This window comes from Liolophura sinensis, chromosome 1, assembly GCF_032854445.1.
Source record: "Liolophura sinensis isolate JHLJ2023 chromosome 1, CUHK_Ljap_v2, whole genome shotgun sequence".
Lineage (NCBI taxonomy): Eukaryota > Metazoa > Mollusca > Polyplacophora > Chitonida > Chitonidae > Liolophura > Liolophura sinensis.
The window spans coordinates 80,986,828-81,014,283 of record NC_088295.1 but is presented as its reverse complement, the minus strand read 5'-3'; the positions used below and the strand labels follow the sequence as shown (position 1 = coordinate 81,014,283).

Genomic DNA, 27,456 nt, shown 5'->3' with positions numbered 1-27,456 from the left:
ATTACGTCAATATATCCAGTGATGTGATAGGGAAATGCTGGTTACTTTAAAATACAGTAGTTGGATGTATCATTCAGATTGTTGAGTGTTTATCTTATGCTGTGGATAACAATTTTTTCAGTGGCGGCAGTCGGGCAAGTCCATTCTTAACGTGGGGAGAAAGGCAGGAGCTGTTGAGCGAACCTGGGGCCAGAAGGTCAGAGGATTGTAGCGAAATGGCAGACCACGGAAAAGGAGGAAAATTCCTTGCCAAAGCCCAGAAACAGTTATTCCGGACAAAAGCTAAGGTATGTCGTAAATTTCAGTGTGAGATCTGATCTTCTCTCAGCTAAAGAGCTTTAGTGACACCTGACACTGAGTCATTCAAGGCTTCCGTGTGATTTGACTGCAAGAACAACAACAACGCACACCATTTGAAGCAGCGATACATTAATGCGTTTACATTCGTACAATAAATGTATATCATTTTCAATATTCTGTAAAACATTGTGGGCTTAAGGCAGTTTCCTGATAAAAGCAACAGTCAGCAAACAGCGTGTAAATTGTTGATTAAGTTGAGCTAAGGTGTTGGACATGTTTTGTTGTTGGACACGGGTGTGTAAATTGTAATTCGCCCATTGCCTGAGGTGAGAATTGTCATAAGTAGGCCTATAGGTGTGAACTGGTCAGTTACCGCGTTATCATCATAATGCATTCACCACTTTCGTTCTAGCCTAGGTATATTCATGTTAAAGATGTTTTATTCATTGTTTATGCATCACATACATTTCTACACATGCATAAACTTTTGTTGGCTTTCTTAAGTAGGTGCCCTGTTATATGTGTGCCAGACGTGTCGACCTATTTTCATTAGCAATGCATTGTGAATAATAATGCTATTTATAGTGGTACTTGTATACTTGTAATCCCGCAGCTCAGCTCATGTTTAACATGAGGTGGTCACATCCACATGGACTGTCACAGTGGCATTGTTCTGTACGCATGTTTATCTCTTAAGCCTGCAGCTCACATGATAGGCTCCTACTTATACTTGGCCAGTTGAATTACTCTCACCAAAGGATTGCTGTTTTGTGATGGAGAAATTATATGTGGTTTAGATGCCAACACAATGTCATTAGACTTCAATAAATGGAAAATATTTTATGCGGAAGGGAAACAAAACAGTTTATTTATTTATTTGATTGGTGTTTTACGCTGTACTCAAGAAGATTTTGCCTGTACGTCAGTGGCCAGCGTTATGGTGGGAGAAAAACCATGACCATCAGCAGGTAGCTGGCAGACCTTCCCACGTACGACCGAAGAGGAAACCAGCATGGTGAACAGTTCAGTTTTTACGGATTGGTCACTTGCACAATATAATTTTGTTAATGCCACAGTGTTTGTACGTCGTCTTAAAAATCTTGGAAAGCCTGGAATAAGTCACTTTTCCAGACTGTAAAAAGCCTGGGAATCATGTTTTTTTTTAGTTGTTGGGCCAGGAAAGGCTGTGACGTTTAATCAAGTCAAAATTCAAGCTCATGGAAAGGTGGCATTCTCTGGGGGAAATTTCTTTGAAGTGGCTTAATGCAATGACTGAAATGTCATTTCGCATTGTCTTAAGGTTACATAAATGTAAAATATTTATTCCGGGACCCCGAAAAACAGGAATGTTGGGCTTGAAAAAACCTTGAAATGGTCGGCAAATTGAAATCTTTTGAAGTGTGGAAACCTAGTATGATGGCAGCCAGGTTGATAGCAGGAGGAAACTTGCGTAAACCATTGGTCGTTGGCAATTTACTGGCAAATTCTCCAGTGTGTTCATGTACATGTATGAAAGCCTTTAGGTCAGTTTGGCAGAAATCATGAAATGGTTCCCACCAAACGTCATGTAAGACCACACATGAAAGCTTCAGATGTCTGCAGCTTATTGCCACTAAGGTTCAACTCGAGACCAATTAAAACAGGGTATTGTTAGAAAATTCCCTGTCCAAGAACTGTCTCAAGGTCTTACATGTATATGCTACAGCAACTTTCACTAATTTACTGTGCATGTTACCTCTTCTCTTTTTATCATTGAAGAAGAAAAAATTAATCATGCTCTCCTCCTGACCTGAAATCCCCCTTGCTTCTAACTTCTTATGTATTTGACGCCCGATAAATTTTATGTGGTTCTTGAAGAAACTTCCTTATTGTGATATACATGTACACTTGAATGACAGAAAAAAAGTTAAAGGCAGACCACCAGTGCTTTCCCACTTGTCACAATATTTGTATGTACTGCGTCTTACATCAGCGTGATAGTTCAAATAGTTGTCAATAATTGAACTGTGATTGTTATATTCAACAGGTTCCATTAGTTGTACATGTATGAATGTTAATCACTAACTTAACAGCTTTTTGAGTTAGATGCATCCATGTCACTCTAGCTGACCTCATTCTGAATTTGAAATGAGTGCTGGAGGAAATCTTTTTGTTATAATTTATTTATCATGCCAGTTAAATATTTCATGCAAAAGTTCTCGAACCAGGTGAGGTCATGAGGCAGGGCAGCAGAAAGAGTAGGAAAATTACTCAAGAGTATGGTCAGTAGTATAGCATGGCTGAGTAGAGTGTCATGTCAGACATTTTCAGCAAGGCTTTGAGGCCCATCTGTGGTAAAGAGACAAAGTGGTGATGTAACCAAAGTGGTGACGAAACAAGGTTAAATGCCAGAGAAAGTAACAGAATCAGTGTGACTGCTCCTAGGCTGCTACATGTTTACATCTGACAGCTCCTAGCCCCAGGCTAACACCAGGGCTGCCTGTTAAGAGGAAGCACAGTTGTGAGAGGGTTGAAGTAATGTTGATAGCCATGTTAATCCTCAAAAAGAGCCAAAGGCAAAAGTTACCTGCTTAGATTTGTGATTTGCAAGCTGTTAATATTTTGTGTGCCAATTCCAATCTAATTGAACTTAAAGAAACTGTCACAAAACGCAACAACACTTAGACTGACAAACAGTCAGTTCATATTCTTATGTAATTATATTTTTACTTACTTATCCATTGTCCTGTACATGCAACCTTATACGGTGTTGTAGAAATCAATCTGAGAGCCACAATATCTGTCTGTTTGCATCCTGATGTACTCTTTAGTATGTATTTAGTCTATTTCACTAAGTATCTTGTATTTGTAAACTGATACAGACAGTTCACATACAAAAAATTGTAATAATAATAATAAATATTAATAATAATTTAAAAATAAATAAATTGTCATGTATTATGGGTTTCTTAACAGAGTATGTGTACTTTAATTATTTTCATTCCACTGCCTTTACCCTATACTGTGAATAAATATATGTTAATTAATATTACCTTTCTGAAACACAGCTGTGCATATAACAGAGTAGATGCTCAAAAGCATAAAGTAAATTTTAGTTTTCTCAGCCTATTCATCAACAAGCTGTGTATTAAAGGTTTAACAGCTTCTGCTAAATATCCCATCAAGGGATCTGCAAACAGCAGTACAAGTACAGTGTAGGAACAGAAATTCACAAAGTTTTACCTAAGTTGAAAATATTTTCAAAATATGTGAGCAAATATTACCTGATACACATTTTAGGAAAAGATGTAAATCAGAATTTAGTCTCTTTTGTAGAATTTGTGTGTTTGTAGTCTACAGACTATTCCCTTTACACCATCTAGCCTCCTCTGGTCATGAGTTCTGGCCTGTTTTTCTGTTTCCATGTTTTGTTGTTACCTGCAAGCATAATTACTGAACATCATTTCTTAATTAGGCAGTTTTGTTTCCCTCAGTTATCAGTTTTATCCCATAAAAGTACCATAATGCAGTCGTGTGATAGCCAGACTTAAAACAGTGTGTATTTAACATCATGAGATACTTGTATAAATTTGTTATGGGTGTGGAGTTCACCTGAGAAGTTTATAACAAATTTTTGATGAACTGAAGCTTGTGGTACAGGATTAAGGAAATCAGAGTACATGTACTTTGATACAAGAAGATGTGTGCCATAGCTATTTGAGTGTTCCAGACTCCTTCACACTCTTCACATCACAAGTCTCGACCAAAAATCCTGCATATTTTAACCTTACTCTATCTGGGAATAACAGGCTTGCCAGGTACCTGACATGATGTTCCTTTACCTATCCACAGGCATGTAAGTTCAATGTTCTTGGGGACCTTCCGTGGCTTGGTTAGCGTGCTAGTGCAGCGTAATGACGGTCACTGTGAGTTCAATTCCAGCTGATGCTGACTTCCTCTGCAGCTGTAAGTGGGAAGGCCTGTCAGCAACCTGGGGATGGTCGTGGGTTTCCCCCAAGCTCTGCCCATTTTCCTCCCACTATAATACTGGCCACCATTGTATAGGTGAAATATCCTTGAGTATGGCACAAAACATCAGTCAGATAAATAAATAAATCAATCCATGTTCTTGGGTATGGAAAAGCAAGTTCTGAAAAAAAGAAGTGAGATGCTTCAGCAAAGATGAAATTGCTCAGCCATTTTTGACATATTTCATGTCATGTTTTGATACTAGGCTAATCTAACAAAGATAAACCAGTCTGTAATAAGGTAGTGCTGGAATGTCAAGTAGTCTGGCATAGGTTTTACCCAGTGGTAACATTTCCGCCAACAAGAACTACCTGTACAGCAATTTTTCAAGTGTTCAACAAAACATGACAAGCTTTAGTGACTATACCATTGATCAGTTGTGAGGAGTTCTAAGGCACCTCCCTAATTTATTGACCTTTTTATGTTAAAAAAGAATAAATTTTCTTCCTCTTGAAATAAAACAACTTCTACATTTATCCAGCTTAATCACTTTGCAAAAGTAAATCATTAACCATTTTTGTGTACGATATGAAAATGTACATTAATTATAATGGTACATGTACTTTGATGCTGTTTCAACAGCACCAAACAACATTTACTCGTGATAAGATGCAACCTGTTGGCAGGAGTGACAGCGTAGATTAGAGAAGTCATATACAGCTGTCAAACTATTGAGACATTTAACAGTTAAACTGACATTTAAATGGCATGTGGGTTTGTGGTAATGACTACAGCACAAACTGCCATATTAAGTGTTATTACTTATGGACATAAATGTACATCTATGCTGGTGTCTGAAGTATTACCCCCTACCAGTGAAAATGGGATGACTAGATGCATGTATGTAGCTGTGTGTCACATAATGTACAGGGTGTTTACTATTTCCAGTTAGTCTTTGTCAAATAAAACTCATCAAAGTAAACATTGACATAAATATATTTAAATACAGAGTTAATTTTATTATATTCGTTGCGGGTTTCCTCCAGGTTCTGCTTGGTTTCCTCCCACCATAATTCTGGCCACCATTGTATAATTGCATTATTCTTGAGTATGATGTAAAACACCAAAAATAAATAGATTTTATTACCTTAAAGAGTATTGAGTTCACAACATACCAGAAAGAATTTCAATAAGCCCACAATTCTTCATGAGTGCGTGCATATTACAAACACCTGCAGTAAAAAAGGATGGTGTAGAAGTGCTGTCAAGTCTGAGATCAGTTTAAATCAGTATTTTTGGGTCACATTTTGTCAAGAGAAAATATGAGAGCTTAAATGGATATATGCTTATGTATATGTTACAGATCTTCAGGAGTTACGTAGTTGGGGTTCAACCAGTACAATACTTTATGTATAGGATCAATTCCTACATTTGCACTTATATGTATGAAGAAAAACTATCGTCCGTGTAATGCCTAGATGACAGAAGTAACATGTATGGATGTACTTTAGCTCCCCCATACAGTAATACACATGTATATTTATCAGCGTTGTCTAGAGCAGTTATTTGGTCATTCACTTTTCATCATGTAGATCACATTCAGAAAATCTGGGGCTATTACATGTAGCTACAGGTATATCATATGAATCCAATGTTGACAGCCTTGATGCCTCAGGACACTAAGCCTTTGTGTCATTGTAGATGGATGACTGTCTTGTCAATATGAAGAAGTTTCCTGAGAAACTTGAAGTGTTACAAATTTATGCTTTCTTGACTTTTTTTTCTTGACCTTTTCTTGCATTGCACAATGAGCTGGGGTAGAATAATCTGTCAGAAATATAGTTCTCAATCAGAAAGTACAAGTACCCTATTTGTTCTAAATTTTGGTACACCTGGTCCGCTCATTTTAGCCAGTATATTACTGGTATATGTAATTCTAGCAGGAATATTGAGTTTTCTCACATGGTTAGACCATCTAATGAACAACATACTCATATCTTTATTTTCCAAAAGGCTGGTTAAGAAATGTAATGTTCTACTTTCAACACTACTAATGTCTGTCCCAAATTTTAGAAGAATCAGGGTAACATGTATGTTCTTAGACCTGTCCAAAGTGAGATATGCATTATATCAAAAAGGGTCACCTGGTGCATATCTCTTTAACTTCTATAACTATCCAATAGCAACCTCAAGATGTGCTTGACCTTAAAAATTTGTTGAGATTTTAAGTTTTGTCCCCAGCATGTATCAGCGGGTGTGAATATACATATAGTTTTGCAACCATTTTTTTTTTCAATGTGAACTGTTACATTCATTTTGGACAAAATAATGACCCTTCTTACACACTAGACAATTTCATGGATGTTTGTTAAAGAATGTTTCAGCCTATGTAATTGAAACTTGGTTCATGGCTTCACTGTGACAATGTACCCAGACCAAGTTTGAGCTTTCTGCCATTTCATTCATTTTTGACAAAATTATGGCCGTTTTCCCTTTGTTGACATAGCTACTTGTATTATTCTCACAGTTGAGGACATGTACTGTGAAAGGAATACTTCCAGAATGCCCGTTTCTAACAGGGTCAGTTTTTGCCAAACAAAGAGTTGTTGAAGGTTGGCCTGATGTGCATGTGCACTCAAGTCATTCATTCATTACGTCTGTACTCATTGACATTATGAGTCATGTCATAGATAAGTATTTACATTTTGTGAGTGTGAATGATATTAATGCAGTCATAGATACAGGTAATGAACTCAAAAGGCATGATCATGGTCCACTCCTTTAAATACAGATCTTATTGTGGTGTGAAGTGTATGTCCCATGCAGAACGCCTCTCAGCAGTATATTTCAGCCTCAGTAAAGGGAAAAAAATCAGATTAATACATGCTACACATGTAGTATAAATGTAAATATTTAAAGTTTACCTGCACAGTTTAGTGTTTACAAGTATATGCTATCATATGTACAGCTATATTTTTCTATTCTTAATAATCACTTTGTTTGTGGGTAATAATACAACACAATAACCTTCAGAAGAGACTTTAATACTGATGTCTTCTAATGGTGAAACACACAAGAGTTGCTCTCCCCTTGATTCAAGATGAATTTGTGTAATTGAAACAAGTTATACCTAAACTGCTCATCCAAAACAATCTGGAGATTTGGTAAATTATTTGTAAAACTAAAAAATGGCTGTTAAGTCATTGAAATCTACTTTGGTGGTGTTCAGGTTTTTTTGTTTTTTGTATTTATACAAACTGAATGTTGTATAATATATATATGTATTAGCTAAAATTGTCTTAATTGTTAGAATGAATGTGACATATTATCAGCTGACTCTGTATTTATGTTCAAGGGTGTGCCCAAATTTGTGGTAAGCTACATTGTAAATCCATGGCCCGATTTTCCCAATTTTTCACGTTACATTTCATAGTTAAATTGATGTATGTAGTATATGTACTACTAATAAGGAAAGGCACACTTTTGACTTTGATAGTAAATACTGATTATACATTTGCCCTTATAGGTAAGTAGGTGTGAAATTAAGAGGTGTCTGCAGCAATGTACAACTACCTGTGCTTGTACAAGCAGTTTTATTACAGTAGACATATACTCAACATGCTTGATGTCCAGAGGTATCAGCTCAGAGCTCAGTCTACAGAATAGGCCTACTGTGTGTTTGTAACTACATAGATGACCTAAAGCTTCCTCCATGAGTAACTTGCTCAATTTACCATATGCTGAGAATTCAGATCATTCTGGAAAAGTGCTTCAAGGCTGGTTTGGAAGTATTATGATATTCTGCTGAGAAAATGTGTTTCAACATCAAAATTATTTTATGGCTTGATATCTGTCGCTAAAAATGAACCTTTATGGGTGAAAATTGGGAGTCATTTAGGATAGTTTTGTCAGTTGACCTTTGATATAAAGAGGTCAAGTGCTGGATATCAAGCTTGAGATTGTGAAAATTGGTTAACAGTGCGCAAAAGTACAATATGAATCACAGCATAGTCACATGATGTGTCACTGTACCACTTGTGTGTTAACAATATGCACATGTTTATATGCGATAGATCTTCATTAGATTTAGGGATATGAGAGCAGACATAGTGAAAGTGAAACTATGATAAACAATTGTTCACAACATCAGTCTGACATGCACACAATGCCATCCATAGGAGAGCAGACATAGTGAAAGTGAAACTATGATAAACAATTGTTCACAACATCAGTCTGACATGCACACAATGCCATCTGTAGGAAAGCATGAACATCTAGCACTAGGCTAGTATATATTGTTGATGATTTAATATTTTGATAATAAATTATCTTGAAGGCAATAAAAAAAAATTTGGATGATTTAACATCATACTTATTCCACATTGTGTGACTTTTGTCATGGAATACAAAGTTCTTGGAGATTTGTTTCAAAATGATACATGTAGTTGTTGGATGTTCACAATACTAAGTCATGTCTTTATGATAAGTGTACAACTCATGCTTCACAGTCAGACTCTGTTGAATTGACCTCGCATGTTAGTTTTGGCGAATACAATTTCTGTGTGGCAAAAGCAAATTGGCGTCCCTTCGCCACAGTGGCGAAAGCAATGGATGCCTTTCAACTTAAATTGTTTATGTTTAAAGTTTGTAAATTTACTCAAATTTAATGTTGGATCCAGAGTGAAGAAGGAATGTTTGACTTCAGTGTGAAAGAAATGGTTATGAAAACAACAAAGTTTTAAAGAGCATTTAAAATTGGAAATGTATGCCCTGAAGCAGGTAATGAAAATTGGTCCCGCGATAGTTCAATTAGCATTCAGATTATGCGAGCCAGGAATTACTTTCAATTTACTTTCCAAAACAAACAAAAAAAATGACGACCGACCGACCAACCTGACTTCAAAAAACAGGGTTTGTTACCCCACAACAAACGACTTTTTAATGATGGCCCTGGGGTAGCTTATGATACAATGTGATGATCATGATTATTGATCAGATCCACATGTCATCCGGACGGCAGAGTTCTCCACATATATCAGTAAATACAAGCCATCCTCAGACTGAATTTTTCGGGCTAGGTACGTGTCATGGTGTGAACAAGTCAAAAGTAGGCCCTTAAAAATGTATGAGAATCGATGAGGTGCCCTTCACAGCTGGTTCCACCCCATGCCCTTCTGAGGCCAGATTAGGCCCTGATGACATTCTCTTCAAGCAAATCATGCTGTTTTAAACATATTTTAATGGATAAATGGCAGGTAGCCATAATTTTATGGCATTTACATGTATATATGTATCCTTTAATACAAGAGTAATCAGCAGTGAAACATATCACATTTAATGCTCTTAACTTGAGAAATACAAATTAGTTAAAAAGAAATCCAGATGGATTAGGGTTTTAAGGAAATTGATAATGATAGAAAGTGATTTGAAAAGTAAGGAATGTAATGCATATTTGTATCTCTTGCCTGGAGTTTCTGTGTGCATGATGGCGCATGATTAGTGCAACAATAGCCATGATTATAAAGTCTTCTTATTAAACAAAAGAAAGGATAGATTAGAATGATAGCCAAAGGCAGTCTAGGTCTCTGTGGTATGCTTTAGATGTATAACAGCATCATAAAGAATTATAAGGAGGGAACAGTAAGCCCTTTTATTTGAATCAGAATCATTTCTCGTAAGTTGTCACAACATCTATTTATTCTTCAGACAGGTACATTGAGAGCAGTTGAAACTCTGTCAGTCTTTAGTTGCTGATAGGTATTAATGACTGGACGATGGGTTAATGTAGGGCACATGATAGCCTGATACAAATGTTCCATTAAAAAGTCAAAAAAAGAAAAAAAAAAGACATACATTCCAGACAGGAATAGCTATTGAAAACATGCAGTTTACAGCCTGAATGTACGTAGTAGATGTACATGTATGGATTAATTTAAGTGTACACATGTAGGTGGCCATGCTTGTCAAGAGGATACAAATTCATTTACCGGGCTCAAAATTTGCCATAGTAATTCAACTTAAAAAGTGGCCTGCCAAAAAAAAACAAAAAAAACAACATAAACAAATAAAATCACAGGCCAAACATGAGATGTCAATGTATGGACAACTATAAGTTCTGCTTTCTAATTTATGGCAGTGATAAAGATACAACAAATGTATGATTCACCGAAAATGTAGGAAACACCGTTCACGGCCGTTACAAACCACAAAGAGATGTTACTCTGTGCTGAAAGCTACTTAAGAACAAAATTATATCGCTTCGCTTGTGTGCACATGTGCGCTCCTATTGCGGTATGTGCTTCTCTAAAAGTGAAACCAATGTTGACTTCTTGTTTGGATTGAAGATAAAAGGATCCTTTCACTGACTAGTACACATTTAAATCCATTTCGGACCAGTTATATGCAGAAAATCTGATAAAGTGTTAACTTTTCTCTCTTCAAAGTCCTAATTGAATCTGAGGCCACGGTCAGAAAACATGGATAACGAGACAGATGTGCAGACGATAAACAATGGCGGCAACCCTAGCCTGGATGACACGTGCACCTGATTATGACATTGTATTCAGCAACCCCATCCACAAAGCTCACTGCATACGCAATACTTCATATCCACATCCACTTAATACATAGCCTATTTGCAAGCTGGGACATTTAGCCACCTTTTGCAGCCATTGACACTGGCTTTATTTGATATTTCCTCAGAAAAATCTTGAAGTCTGCTTTGAGTTACTCGCCGCCGCCATGTACCCCATTGACCTAAATTGGTACATCGATCACGTTGACATCTGTTGAGAATCTGACAATATGTAAAGGTATATCACAACGTTCTTTCACCACCTAAATGTCAACCACATATGCGCATGCAGCGCGAGCGAAAACAGTAGTTACACATGTTTATTGAAGACAGTCTGACATTTGTAAGTAGGGCTCACAAGAAGATATTATGGAATTACCACTGGTGTACATAACGGTATTGGATAAAAGGTGTCTAGAAAGCCGTCGACGAATGTAACTCACTTATCTTTAGCCGATGACACGTTAGTGTTTTCTAGTGTTTTCGTTCCACTGAATAAGTCCGCGGAAGGCTCTGGATAGCTTCTTGACTGTGAACTAGACCTGACCTAATATTAAAAGTGTACAGTTGATTTCTTGGCTAGCCGCAGACCTTGACTGGAACCTTTGGAGTTGACTTTTCTGGTTCAACTGACTGGTTAAATTGTTCTTTCTATTTTTAATACATGATGACTGATGAAACCATTGCAAAATTTATCATTTAGCACTGCATGGTGATGTTCGGTTGATTTCCAAGTTTTGTGGCATGCGGTTTCGAAATGTTTTTTAGGCCCTTTTGGCCATTACTGCAAAAAATTATTTCGACGACCCAGAAAGAAAAAGTTCTTGTGGATTGCAATGACATTTCTTGGTTAGATTTATGCTTGCAGAAGTGATAATAAAGGTCCTATTCTCTCCTGCTTTAGAAGTTCACTCCTGAATTTAAAAGTTCACTCCTGAATTTAAAAGTTCACTCCTGAATTTAAAATTTCACTTCATTATGGATCGACTGCATTGTGGAATTCAATGATTAAATGTTGGGGCAGGCAAATATCAGAAAGTTGTTGAGAATAGACCTCAACGTTTAATTTAATTGAACTACTAAATTGGCAGGCTGTGTTTAAAAATTGCTGTTGTGCCTGCTAAAACTTTATGATTGGAAAAAAGTTGCAGGCCAATGGAGATTATGTAAATCGAGCCTTGATTTAGGGCCTCTAAACATAACCTCATATCTTTTTAGCATCATTGAGAACGTTTGGCTCTGCATGATCCCGTCATACTTAAAATGATTTCTTAGTTCTTTGGTAGTTTGTGTTGTACGTCATTTTGGGAATCACCTTTGTGATTACTGCCCTGGAATGTCCATATTGGTTGGCAGCTGGTATAAGAATGCCTGTTTTGGCATGTAGATACTGGCAGTTGAGGCAGCCCATGTAGTCTATTTACAAGGATAAAACAGTTGGGTAAAATTTCCCCGTCCTTGTTCATGTGCATTTATTAAACCTGCCTCTCACCAGATATGGGAATTTATGTATACGTTGTATACCTTGTTCATGTGCATTTATTAACCTGCCTCTCACCAGATATGGGAATTTATGTATACGTTGTGTACCTTGTTCATGTGCATTTATTAACCTGCCTCTCACCAGATATGGGAATTTATGTATATGTTGTATACCTCACTGTCTACAATGTATGTGTGAAATATGATAAGTTTGTTTTCCAGATCCTGTCCATTTGGCATGTCTGGTTCTGGTCATAGGTTTTCAGCATGCTTGTGTGTGACCTGGCTCTGTTTTTCTTTCACTTTATTCATGCAGGTCATTGTTAACCATTCACATGCAGTCAGGTTATGGTTTAATACAGTACATGTTTTTCAGGTCATGGTTACTTATATGTACATTTATTCAGGTCATGGTTACATACATGTACTGTTACATATATTCAGGCTATGATCTACTGTTACATGTATTCAGGCCATGATCTACTGTTATATATATTCAGGCCATGATCTACTGTTACATGTATTCAGGCCATGATCTACTGTACATTATTCAGGCATGATCTACTGTTACATGTATTCAGGCCATGATCTACTGTTACATATATTCAGGCCATGATCTACTGTTACATTATTCAGGCCTTGATCTACTGTTACATGTATTCAGGCCTTGATCTACTGCAACATGTATTCAGGTCATGATCTACTGTTACATGTATTCAGGCCTTGATCTACTGCAACATGTATTCAGGTCATGATCCACTGTTACATGTATCCAGGCCTTGATCTACTGTTACATGTATCAGGTCATGATCTACTGTTACATGTATTCAGGCCATGATGCACTGTTACATGTATTCAGGCCATGATGTACTGTTACATGTTTTCAGGCCATGATCTACTGTTGCATGTATTCAGGCCATGATCTACTGTTACATGCCATTCAGGCCATGGTCTACTGTTACATGTATTCAGGCCTTGATCTACTGTAACATGTATTCAGGCCATGACTACTGTTACATCATCATGTATTCAGGCCATGATCTACTGTTACTGTATATGCCTTCAGCGATGATGTAACTGTTCCATATATTCAGACTATGGATCACTTGTATTCAGACCGTGGTATTCATGTTTCAGATCAGGGTTATGTTATTCAGGATGTGGTTACATGTAGACATGTATATAGACCATACATGTAGTTATATTGTTCAGGTTACAGTTTCATGTATTCAGCTATGCGTGATCACATATAATCACACAATAGTAATATGAATGCAGGTTATTATTTCATGTATTTAGGTCCTATTCAAACATTGGTACATTTATGAAAACTTATGTTTACATGCATCCAAAGTCATGTTTACAACAACTGACAACAATGTTTATTCAACACAATGCAAAACTTTGTTATTTATTTATTTGTTATTTTTTCTGAGCTTGTAGTTTGTGTGTGTTTTTCAGGTGTTACAAAACTTGGGAAAAGCAGACAAGACCACAGACACCAACTTTGATGATTATGTCACCAACTTTGCCAAATTACAGGTAAGATGAACATGGAATGCCTGTATTACAGGTTGGATGAATCCTCTACCCTGGTCAGTAAACTCTGAATAAGCATGTGAAATTACTCTTTGCATGTGCCATGTAAGCTTTTGCCCCACAGTTACATGTGAAGCTGTCTAAAAGTGACAGTCTATTCACCTAAGAGTAAATACCACTGTGTGAATTAAGTGACATTATTCAAAGTGCATATACCTGCCTCTAATACATTATAGTGCACTGTGTGTATATTCTGATGAACATTTAAACAGGTATGTGTATTAACACAGGTGTAACAGGCTGTTTAAATACATGACAGGTGGGGCAGTGTAGGGCTAATGATAATAGACATACACATGTGGTATAGGGTACATGAATTATGCATCCAGGCTGACTGCATGTACATGTAGGTAGGTTCATTGGTCACTTTGTACATTGATTAATACAAACTAATCACATTTGGCAAAGACAGCTTGGTCTTGAGTATTGGCAATATAATAAACAGTATAGTGTGATTAAAACTGAAACATCCCTTTCTCTCATCAGTTTTACTGTACCAATGGCCCATGTTATGTAGTCTCTATCACACGTGGGAAATCAGTGAAATTATGGTATAAGCTGTTTAAACCATAAATAAATATACAATGTATATAATTTAATTCACTTTCTGTTGTTTCAACCTGTGTGAAAGTGTTCGTTTTACCTTCTTTTCTTACATCCTAGTGCAGTTCTAGAATGCATCTTTCAATCACATGAAGACGTACATGTACCAGCATCACTGTTGCACAGTGGCTGCATCTGATTCCAGGTTCAGGGTAGAATACTATTACAATTAAGCTAATCAATCCTATTTCACAGGGTTCTGTATCCAAACTACAGAAGGAGCTCAAGAATTACATAATGTGTGCTAAAGGTAAGTTTTAACCTTTTGACTTTTTGTATGATTTTTGGCCTGGAACCTAACCGACTTACTGTCAGAAGGACTAGTTTTGTAAGTTCAATTCCGACCTTGGCCACAGAATTGCTAGATTTTTTTTGGCTAATAGGTGATAATAAGCATTCAGTAGCATTCAGTAACTTAGTTTATGACATGAACTTCAGTTCCCTCAATCCACAAAATCGACAGCCATAAGCATAAGTGAAAACGTCTTGAGTATGGCATTAAACAACAATGAAACAAATAAATAAACTATCAAACAAGAGGGGCCACCATGGCTGAGGTGGTTAGCACACCTGGACGGCGCAGTGACGCAGGAGCCTCTCACCAATGTGGTCATTGTGAGTTCAAAGCCAGCTCAAACTCGTACATGGGAAGATCTGCCAGCAACATGTGGATGATCATGGGTTTCCCTTGGGCTCCGCCCGGTTTCCTCTCACCATAATGCTGGCAGCCGTTGTATAAGTGAAATTCTTGAGTAGAGTGCAAAAAAACGTCAAATAAAATAAAATAAATAAATCAGGCAAGAAACTTCAAAGAAATTACCCATAACCTGTTGTAATATAACATTGTAACAATGACACAGGTATTCATTATTTTGGAAAAAAAGAAGGAGACGGCTTCTGCATATATGTATACATGTTCTTCTCTCCTTAGGAATGGCAGTGGCGAGTAAAGCTTTTTGTGATGTTCTCTTGGAACTATATGAACCAGACTGGACAAAAGAATCTGATTTTAAACAGTCAGTCAATGTGAGTACCTGTATATAAGTTCTGTCTAATCAGTGGTAGTCTTCTGTCTGATACCTGTGCAGACAAGTCATATGTTGAGCATAGACGTAACAAGGACACGTATGCAGAAATACCAGAAATGTTTGAAAGTATAAAATAATAAAGGATATAGGATAACATGGATATATGCTAAAGAATCAATAGATAAAATAAAGGTGCACTTTTGATGCAAGATTTCAAGAATTGAAATTTAGATATACATATGCCACCAAACTGAATAATTTCTTCATTAACTTTTGCCTTTTTTTCAGAGTATTGAATTACTGTGGAATAATTACCTGATGACATTGGAGTCTCAGGTGAATGATCCAATAGCTACTTACCTGTCCCATTTCCCACCTCTCAAGGTGAGTGATATACCTGATAAGAGTAGAGAATCAGGTAGACATTCCACTAGCTACATGTACTTACCTCTCAAGGTGAGTGCATTGTACCTGATGAGGGTAAAGAATCAGGTAGACAATCCAATAGCTTCTTACCTGTCCCATTTCCCACCTGTCAAGGTGAGTATATTATACCTGATCAGGGTAAAGAATCAGGTAGACAATCCAATAGCTACTTACCTGTTCCATATCCCACAGCTCAAGGTTAGCATGATATACATGAGCATGTACCTGCTGAAGGTAAAGAATGAGGTAGACAATCCAATAGTACTTGCCTGTCTCACTTCCCGCCTGTCTAGGTCAGTATGGTATACCTGATGAGGGTAGAGAATCAGGTAGGAGATCTAATAGGTATTTAACTTTCCTCCCCTGTTTTCACACTTCCATACCACCATCCGGTTCCCAAACCGTATAATCCCATCCCTGTACTTTTGCTGTGGTTTCTAAAACTCCAGTCAAATTTCAGGTTGAAACATGAGCAGAAAGCAGAATTTAGTAAAAACTAAAATGGCCCACTACATGTATGTGCTTCATTTCCCACCAAAACCAGTTTCAAAAATGATTATGGTTATCATATTCAAAAACGTATACATACAGAATGAAACCTCCCTAATGACATATTTTGAACGATGCCCAGACATGTATTAGAGAAACCACATTAAACCTACTGTAACAGACCTAATAGAAATATACTCTTTAACGTTGCAGATTATGATTTGTCATTTTTATTGCTTTTAATTCAGGCCAAAGTTGCCAAACGGGGCAGGAAACTGGTGGATTATGACAGTGCCAGACACACTCTGGAAGCCCTACAGAACACAAAGAAAAAAGACGAGGCTAAAATAGCTAAGGTTTGCAAATGTTCATATCATTCTGTGCTGTTTTTCTCAACTTTTTCAGCCTGTTATCTTATGTATTTAAAACTTCAAGTTTTGTTGACATTATATAAATATAATCTACAAGAAATCTGTATGAAGGTTGAATCAGTTTCCAAATGAACAAGTATGTGTACATATATGTACTTATTATTTTTGTACTTGCTCAGTCTTTCTGTCTTGTTATTCATGGCATTAAACAAGAATCAAACAAAATAAAATAAATATACATGCACCATTCGTTCTTTGATACACTATGAGGCTATAGATTTGTCTAGACTGGACAGATGTTTGTAAAGCCAAAGATTGGTCAACCCATGTTTTGTGCTTGTTGCCATGTCCGGTATTGTTTCTAAGATGCATAATTTCTCTGGAAAGTCTATGTTTACTAAAAGGCTGAGGAATTAACTTTAAATACATGTACAGCTTGTGTGTAAACAGAATTTTGCCGAGGACAAAACAGGGAGCAACAGGCATTACTTGCTAACAGGCATTTATTTGTATTTGTATGAAATCAACAGTGGATGATGTTTGAAAACATACACACACTTAGAATATGGTGCTACATGATAGTTAACTTGTGACATGGTGATAACAATTTATCGGTAAAGTGACATGATGTGATAAAAGCTTACAAGTATGCCAGGTTCAATTTATGAAATAATCACTAAAATTTTCTAACATATCATTTTCTGTTTCAGGCAAAGGAAGAGTTAAATGAGGCCAAGCGTATCTACGAGGACCTGAACAAAGATCTGTCCAATGATTTACCCAGACTCCATGAGAGGTAAGGTGAAGTCACAGGGCAGGTGAGGCTAGGGCACAGGTTAGGATGAGGCCTGTATAAACTTATTAGAAAAGCTGGCAGGAAAACCACAGGTGTGAACGTGTGGTGTACAACATTTGTGGTTTGGATGCTGCTAAGGACACTTCCTTTCAGTGAGAGTTCTGATAACAGAGATCTGTCAGTTGTATGAAGCCTTTGATTTAAAACATTGTTTTCCTATTTGTGTTGGGATAAAATTATATAAGCGAGACTTGTGGGATGAAAAATTTATCTCCCAGTGTAAGTTGTCTCCCTTCATTGCTATACCCCACGTATTACATACACATTAGCACAACTTATGAAACATTTTAAAGTCAACTCTCCTGCCAATGACATTCATTCCAATAGAGTAATGGAACACCTGACATAAATAAACTCCTTACATTCCTGATTAGTTGCGTGCCTTGTGTTTTCTGGCAGCATGAGATTTGCACAGAGGCCAAATGGATGAGGCACTCTTGAATTCAAGATGGTTTTCACTTACACTTGCTCACTTCATGTTTTATCAAATCACTAAAAAGAATCATCAATTTTTGCTAAGTAAACCATTCATTTCATTTGACATGATTTCACAGTAACAACAAACCAGGGACAGATTGAACATAAAACGTATAACATTCTTTAGTCTGTACCAATTTCACAGACTGAATCTCCAGTAAACGAAAAAGAGTGCAAAACATGACATTAGACATAGCATAGCTCAGCTGTGTTCTGAACATTGAGGAACAGCAGTGTGGATCCTCCACTGTCCCGAACATTTTGAAATGAGAAAGAAAAACAAATTGAGGAGAAGACCAAAGAATGTTGTCATTTTATACGGAAATGTGGCAATTTCCAAGGATCGTATAAATTGCTCTGTTGTTCTTTGATGGCTATGTTACTGCAGTTCCTCATATATACATGTAACAGCAATTCCATAATTCCTGAAATTTGCACATTTTGTCAGATTCTGACAACTTTTGTAACTAAGGTATCTTTAAAGTAATATTATGAAGACATTTATTTCTCTCCATTAATGCACATCTTTTGGGTGAAATTTACCATATTCATTTCCAACAATGTCCACCTGACATCCCCTAAAGTCTCAGGGTTCTACGGTGTTGTCAATACAACAGCATATTCCACAGAAACTTATGTGCTCATGGTAACATTGTTGTCTGTAAGAACTTTACCTTGACATGCAAATCTTAGCAGTGGTTATAAATACTGTAATATAATACATTTACATTTAAAAGCATGTACATTTAATTGATCTTTGTTCTTTTGTAGCCGAGGATCCTTTTATGCTTCAACTTTCCAGAATTACTTCTCAGCTGAAAACATCTTTCATGAAAACGTTGGAAAGGTATGACTATCTAATCTGTATTAATCAGTGGCATAATTACCATGGCAAAAAAAAACCAAAAAAAAAAACACACAACACCTTTGTACATAAACCTGTATTCTGAATGGCTGCATATTTTTGTTTAGCTCACTTTATCTTTTTCTGACAGTTCTACCCAGGGTTCCTCGTAAACTTGTCATAGATAATATTTGTCAGTATCATTTAGTGACAGTAGTGAATCTATACTCAAATCATTGCTGAGTGATGATGTTGTCGGATTACAAGACTTAGTGATGTAGAGGTATAACAGCACACAAATGTGTTCCAAAACATTTTGTATAAACTGCCTCTGTCTGTACAAAGCCTTTTAATATTTAAATACATGTATAGTAAATGACCTAAAGTTTAGCATGTTCGTTTACTTTCACATGATCTGAGTTGATGGCAAGATGACAGAAAAGAGCAATTAACCCCCTGCTACATAGGGTCAAGTCACTGACAGTGAGGTGTGCAGGTCTCCCGATTAGTAGGCCTACATGTAGATCTCTAAATATACCCACAAATGAAATAGAAGAAAGTATTAAGACAGGCGATGTCTGTTACAAACCTTTAAATCCCAAACACCTAAGGCCTAACAAGGAATGTACATGCACAATGTCCACCGTAGAGGAACTGATTATTCGGGTTAGGCCTACGTGGAAGTCGCCTCACACCGTTATCTGGTGAACGGCTGTGATGCCCTCATCATGCAACGATTATTTCAGCTAAAAGCAAATTTCACTGAGAAATTCCTGTCATCAGCTTCCCGCATCCACGTAATTCTAATTTAGTATTTCACGCACATTTTGTTTCTTTACAGTCGGAACTGTCATCATATTACAGAAAAGTTCATTTTCCTGCATTTTTATATCGGGAACCTCCCATTAAACATAGTAAACATACTCCATGCGAGGTTTATGAAAACTACCATGATTTACTTTTTTTCAGTAACACTGTGTGCAAGTCTGTTATATCTGGAGATAGGATTTGTTTAAATTACTATCATAGTAGGAGTTCGCACTGCACCATCAGTGGCTTTATAAACAAAATGTTTTATGATTTCCTGTATACAGTTTTGCCCAGACGTGATTTATGTCTTGCCAGTGATAGGTAAGATTATTGTTTTGCCTTTCGCTAACAAAAATCACGTGATCGATGGGTAGACATGAAAATTTTGAATCCTGTGGTCACAAGTGGCTTGTATCTACTTGTAGATGAAACCAGTCTGTATGACTAATTTGACATCTTCATCTCATCTGCTCATAGGCCTAGTTTGCAAGTAGTCACACTTAATCTCCACAGAGTTTTCTCCTAAATTCCCATTTATCACAAAATAACAATAATAAAACAATCAACCTGTTGCGAAGTGCATGCACTAAAATCATTATGATTAAAACTGAGGAAAACATGAACTGTTGGTGGTAGGAGCATAGACTAACTGCTCAGTGAAGCACGAGTTTGTACATTACATTCTTGAACTGTCCATATAATCCCCTGACCACCCCAGATACTCTCCCGCAGCGCTGAGTCAGTAAACACCACGATCAACGCAGTGAATCCTGGGATGCACTTTCCGAGTCCCAGGGCAAAACTTTGGGTCATTTTCCGTATGTTCACAAAAAACAACTTCTCCTTCACTTGTAATTTCCTTGTGAGCTTTATGACAAGATTTAATGGGACAGGTTTCAGTCTTCTGCTTATCACAACAACTCTGTTTGGACTGTAAATTCAAGGTATATCTTTCAGCAATGAGTGCGTTTATTGAATAGAGATTGATGTGAATAATGTCAACAACCAGGCTCATAATCTGCACTACACTGAAGGAGAAGAGTTATTCTGTTTTGTCTTGGAAATGTTAGTCTGAAAACATTCTTAAAGCATTATTTTTCTTAGGCTAATATTAATAAATATGCTATGAGTTCATAATTTTGGTTTAAATAAGTTCTGTTAGTTACAGTTTCATCTTCCAGCATAAGTTCCAAACGTGTGTTTACATTTATTTGAAAGTCTTCCAGAAGTGCATTGTTTATGATGTATGTACAAACTAATTATATGGTGTGTAATTACAGATCAATGGTGCCCTAGGCGAAGTGGCAGACAAGCTGGCCAAAGACAACGTTGCTCATGTGTTTGTGGCCACCATGCGGCCTGTCTCCAAGACAGACTCTTTAGGGTGGGTATTGTTACATTGTATTTGTCAGTTGAGGATGCTGCTCACCACCCATTGAAGACAGCATGTGATGCACCTGCAGTTTCTCAGTGCTTGACATTTGAGGACTCCCTTAGAGTACTTTCCTGGTGTGATAACATGTTTTTGACCTAATCGACAGTTGACATATGTGCAATTGTCAGATGTTATTTGTATAATCTGAAGGTACATGTATGAGTGATAGAAGGTTTGTTGTAAAACAAGCACCTGCTGCCTGTAATGCTGATGGTTTACTGATATGTCTCTGTCACTGACATGGTGTGAATACCTGTGGCAGCCTGCATACATGGGGCAATGTTCATCAGTATCTCGCCTGGCCCGAGGCATTTTTGTTATCTCAGGCACTCCGGTTTCCTCTGGACTGCCACCATATAAAATTTTTATAGCACCAAATCAACTGTCAAATAAGTAATTATATTTCATTCGTGTTAGGTCAGGGAAAACATTACAGTACCACATGGGGTTATCAATACTTTTGATTTCTTCCTTGTACATTAGCTGTATCTTTCACTTCACCATTGTTTGTGTCATTTCAGTTCAAGGTCATCCAGATCAGAGCCATCAATATCCAATGGAAGTGAGCGAGCAGCAATCCCTGAGAGTGACCGTGCTTCTCATTCTGATGTGGAGCGGGTGTCGCACGCGGAAGCTGAGCGGGTTACCCACACAGAGCTGGACAGGAAGTCACACCCAACCACCACACCTAACCTGTACGTGGAACCAGAGGATGATGCTTCATTACCAGAAGAAGGTTCGAATCTCTTCTAGTTTTATGGTTTGTTTGTATTCAGTTCATGTTTTTGGAAAAGCAGTGTAACAATCTGTATTTTATTAAAAATCCACATGTTTCATCAAAATATGTGTGCAGCGGAATGATAGAAAAAAGATTTGTTTGAAAGGACACCATGTAAAGAAAAGATGTCTAATTCGCCAAAGCTAATCAGCAAAGTCAGGAAGTTTTCAATTAACTCACAAAGTGTAGTGATTTTTTGGGGCACTGTTCAACCCCAGTCATATAAATCAATGAATAATCAAGATTTTTTCCAGCACTCTCACTTCTAGTGTAGGTGATAAAAAAAGTCTGATGTCACTTATGAGGTCATTTGCACATTCTAACTTTTGTTGAAGTTAACTTGTCTCCACCAGTATGATGTGCGTATCAGTACACATGTATGTCACATATAGTAAAGTTCGTCAGTAACTTACCAAAGGTTGATGGTTTATGCTGGACACTCCGGTTTGCTCCACCCATAGAACTGAAAATCATCATTGCATAAGTGAAAAATGTGGCATTGAGTAACGATCAAATAAATTAATAATTCCAGATTTGATGTAAAAGCTGAGGAATTATTATATTAACATATGTTTTTTTTAAGTCCAGAGACAAGATAGCTGGCAGAAAATTTCAAAGAGTGAAAACTGCAATGATTCTGATAAAAAATGTGGGTTGTTGCTTCAGAAGAGGTAGATACAGAACCATCAGTTGAGGAACCTCCTAGAGAACAGGTGCGAGTCGGACAAGATTATGAAAATATTACTGTGAAGCAGGTGAGCATTTTCTCATGAACATCCATTCAATCACCCAGGACTGGAGGATTTTGTGTCATATCCAAAATTAGAATGCAAGTGTACTTTTGTAAAGTATAATTGCTTTGAATCTGCTGCATTTTTTTTTTAATTACCCACCTTTTTTCTCGGAACAGGCTCTGCAGAAATTTCATAATATCTGCCATGAAGGTGCAATTTAAAGAGTAACACTTATCATGACATGAAAGAAAAGTACAGCAAAGAAAAAAGCAAGAACCACACTAAGTCATAAAATTTCTGAAATAAGGCATAAAGACAAATATGAAATCCTTTATTCACATGTTCTCTTCATATGCATTTTATAGAATGGGACTGGTGTGACAAAATCAAATGCTGAAAGACCCTCACAATTGGAACAGAAAAATGCTGTCGAGAATGAAGTGGAGGTGAAATCTGAACAAACCAGATCTACCTCAGAGAACAAAGACGAGGAAAGAACAAAGAAGGAACCAGATCATAAAGAAAATTCCAAGAAGGATGGCCAGAAGGATGCAGATGAAGATTCTGATGATGAGAAGCACCTGTATCAAGTCCCAACCTCTAATGAACCAGTGGCTACACCTCCACCTGGTGTGCTCTTCCAGGTATGTTTACTGGGTGACAGTTACATAGTGGATTTCCACTTCCACACATACATGTATAATCAAGAATAATGCTAGATTCTCAAGTAGACAGGAGTATGGAGATGATGCAGCTATTGTGAGTACTTTTATATTTTCATATCACAGTAATACGACTGTGTTACTACTTCCAATAAAATTACATGCCTTTATCACTTCACCTCCAACATTATTGTCTCTTTACACCTTGAGAAACTCTTATCCTCTCTCTCTCTCTCTCTGAGTCACACATGATGCAAAAGGGGCAGCATAAAATTAACTTGATATCCTCCATTACCTGATGGATGGGTAAGCAATAAACTAAGGTATAACCATTGTTATACATACATCTGCTTATGCTATTGATAGATCACCAGTGGGCTTCCAATATAGACATACTCAAGGAGTTGGTCTTTATTTTCCACTTATAGTGGATTTATCATATGGGTGGAATATTCTTCAATATAGTGTAAACTATGAATAAGATATACAGCATATCAACACCTGTCAGTTAAATTAATAAATCAATTTACCTCTCTTACATGCAGGTTCATATTTACCTTAACAGTCAGCTTTGAACTTGGTTATTTTAAGAAATGTCAGCAGGTTTTGGTGTGAGACTTTGCCTGCTTTCTGCCAGTGCAATACTCGACAGATATATAAATGACATACTGTTGAGTAAGTTGTGACGTGATTTACTGCTCAGGTTTGTGCCACTCACCCCTACACAAGTGAAGACGGAGATGAACTGTCTTTTGAGGCAGGGGAGGTAATCTTTGTTATCGAATATGAAGATCCAGAAGAACAGGTAAGGAAATAGTCAGATTAATCTTTCAAGAAAATCAGTTTTCAATTGAAAACTATGTTTAACATGAACTTCATTACTGAATTCATTGTGTGACTTCGTTGTAGTCACTTTTTCACATATAAGTACCCCACCTGGACCATGGGGACTATGTGTTTACATCTGATATGTACAGTGCAAAACAGTTTCAACCCTTTTTTTTAAAATGATTCTTCTCACTGAATTGAAACATGGTATGTGACTTCACTGTGATAGGTTACTGATCCAGTTCAAGATCCATTCTGTTGTGTTGATTTTCAACAAAATTCTATCTGTTCTGTCCTTTTCATTCGTTTTTGGCAAAATTGTGGCAATTTTTGTTCTGTTGCAGACTGACATACATACAGTCGTTACTATGCTACTCACACTACTTGTTACCCTTTCCTTCAAAAATTTTGTAATCTTTGGTGACTGCATGTTAAGGATTATGAAGAAATTCTCTGTATACTTGTTAAAATGAATGAATGTACATGTAACTGCACCCCTGGTTTGCATAGAACCCATGATTAACGATACTGTAACCATGTAAACATTTCAGATCTGTTTCATAACGCCTTCATGACTAATGATACCATAACCATGTAAACATTTCATATCTGTTTCATAACGCCTTCTTGACTAATGATACTGTAACCATGTAAACATTTCAGATATGTTTCATAACGCCTTCATGATTAATGATACTGTAACCATGTAAATATTTCAGATCTGTTTCATAACGCCTTCATGATTAATGACACTGTAAGCATGTAAACATTTCATATCTGTTTCATAACACCTTCATGATTAATGACACTGTAACCGTGTAAACATTTCAGATCTGTTTCATGTTTTCAACACTTTTCTGCACGAGTAAAATACCATTGTTTCTTTTTCAGGATGAAGGTTGGCTCATGGGTATTAAACAGTCAGACGGTCTCAAGGGAGTTTTCCCAGAAAATTTCACCAAGCGTATGTGATCTCGTATCTGTAGAATACTCCCCAGTGCTCGATTTCTCAGAGGAGTTGTAATGCTAAGCTGGCCTACTCACCGTGAAGTAACATACTGAAGGCATGGCCTGGTATTTGCAACTGGCGTAACGCTATGACCACTTTGAGAAACAGCCACTAGGAAATTGTCGAGATGACTCAATCACTATGGTAACACATAGACTGTGTCACTATGGTAACACAGGAAGGTGTTGGTTTGTAGACTAGAAAACACCAACCCAGAAGTTCAGCATTCCTCAGCTGTGGAGATATTGACTGTCACAAACAAGAGAGATGAAGGTATCATTATGATGATGAAACAAATGAGTGTATCTCTCCCACATTGTTGTTATTGTAGTGTCATTCTGAACAGGTATTGCATTCCTACTGTTTTATCATCCCTCATGATCATGATCCGTCATGACTTGTACAAACTGTAAATGTCATATTGGCAACGTGCTCTTGGGTAAATCTTGTTTCTGGGTTGTTAACCTTATGTAGCCATTCAGAGTTTTGCACAAATACAAATTATTGCCAGGAAGACTGACACAGTTTTTCACAAAGCTTCATTACTAGGTCAAATGGGTATGTTGTCCAGTTTTACGTAACGTTTTATTTTTGTTCTCTTGTCAATAGTAATGTTGATATACAAATGCTCATTTGTGACCTGAAAACTTGATAACAAGGGTGGATGAAACACACTGGAGATGTGCAAGTTGGATCAAGTAGAGAAAAGGCGGTCCAGAATGGACATTTTGTATACATGTACATCTAGCTTTTATTTGTGACACATGTTCCTGCTTTTATCATATTTTATCATCATTCTGGAGAACATTTTATAGCACGAGGTCAGTGATACATGGTAGTAATTGTAATGTGATTACACTGTGGTGCAAGCTGTATATTTTATTTTTAAACTTTAATATTTGTAGCTTTAACATTTTCAAGGAAATTTTCTGCAAAATATTTGTTTTTCTTTTCCTTTTTGTTGGTTGTTGAGTAAATGTAAAAGATGTATACTGTTACATAAGTTTTTGAAGCAGATTGCTTGCTCAGTAAAGAAATGTGTTTTTACCTATTTACATATTCGTGATTAATTTCACTGCCACTGTCTCTGCCTATTGTCAAAGGAAATACTGTATATATTGGTTTGGGTATCTGTAGTCAATGCGTTTTAAAAGTGAATTCAGCTACACTGTACTTAAGAATGTTTTACACTATGACACCTTTGGCTTTATGTGTGCTTATTCATGTTTGCAAACATTAAAATGAAAATGATCAGTTTGTTTTCTAAGGTATGGAAATTATTGTTATAAATAACATTTGCTGAGATAGAATATGGAAGTTTCAAGTTATCGCAAATGGTACAAAAAGTCCTACTATATGCAATGTGACCTGTCAGAAATGTCAGGGGACTTTTTGATTACGTATGCTGTAACATGGATGTTTGACAACATGGTGAAACAGGTGATCAGTAAATTAACATCTTTTACATGATACAGTAGGATTTTACGTGATACAGTAGGATTTTTTTTACCTTTAATGCAAAAAAAAAAAAAATTTGGTCTCTAAACATTCCAAATTGTAAACTTTTGTAAACAAATATGACTCGGTTCTGATAGCTGTTAGATTTTTGTTTTATTCCCTGACATGCATACACACTTGTTTATTTGCATTAAACAGAGGATGCTTTTCAGTATGTCACAGTAAACTCTTTAAAGAAAAAACCTGATGAAAAGCGTTTTACAATGGTCTTTTATCTTAGCTGATGTGTATTTTATTTACACTAAATGTTTTCTGCTCCTTAAAATTTGTTTGGACAGTGTTAATAGTTCCTCTGTACATCTGTAATGTATGTCAGATTTGTCTCCCTTCATCTGGTTTTGTGCCAGTTTTATATATTGGATGTACATTGTATCTTTGAAAGTTATGAAAATCAAGGTTCCTTTATGTCAAATTGTTTCCAACTAAATCATTCCAGTTTTTTACTCTGAATAATTAAGCTTTTCCCATTTTTGGTGGATCTCTTTCATTAAAACAAGAATGAAAGCAAACTGTGCAGAGCTTGTGTTATAGGAAAAGTTGAGCAATGGTAACTTCAGAATTCCATGCCACTTGCCTGTCAGAGAATGCCACAGATGATAAATGTGTATGTTGGTAGTGAGAATTTGGATGTAAAATAAATGTTAGAGGTAAGTGCTTTACTTCTGTCTGTATAATACATGGGTAT

The 27,456-nt window shown here is 36.7% G+C and overlaps 1 protein-coding gene across 1 annotated transcript; it reads left to right on the top strand.

Moving 5' to 3' along the window:
- On the top strand, positions 1-27,456 carry LOC135461737 (amphiphysin-like). Its single transcript, XM_064738961.1, has 14 exons — positions 1-287; positions 13,766-13,846; positions 14,702-14,756; positions 15,438-15,532; positions 15,823-15,918; positions 16,698-16,805; positions 17,531-17,616; positions 18,925-19,000; positions 21,088-21,191; positions 21,764-21,978; positions 22,687-22,775; positions 23,120-23,398; positions 24,120-24,221; positions 25,136-27,456. The coding sequence occupies exons 1-14, from the start codon at positions 216-218 to the stop codon at positions 25,214-25,216; spliced, it is 1,539 nt and encodes a 512-aa protein (XP_064595031.1). The 5' UTR covers positions 1-215; the 3' UTR covers positions 25,217-27,456.

Bases quoted from the DNA above. Each gene is read 5' to 3' on its own strand.
- LOC135461737 (XM_064738961.1), top strand. From the start codon at position 216: ATGGCAGACCACGGAAAAGGAGGAAAATTCCTTGCCAAAGCCCAGAAA. The intron at 14,757-15,437 runs GTAAGTTTTAAC...TTCTCTCCTTAG, and splicing joins TTACATAATGTGTGCTAAAG to GAATGGCAGTGGCGAGTAAA. The intron at 24,222-25,135 runs GTAAGGAAATAG...TTTCTTTTTCAG, and splicing joins ATGAAGATCCAGAAGAACAG to GATGAAGGTTGGCTCATGGG.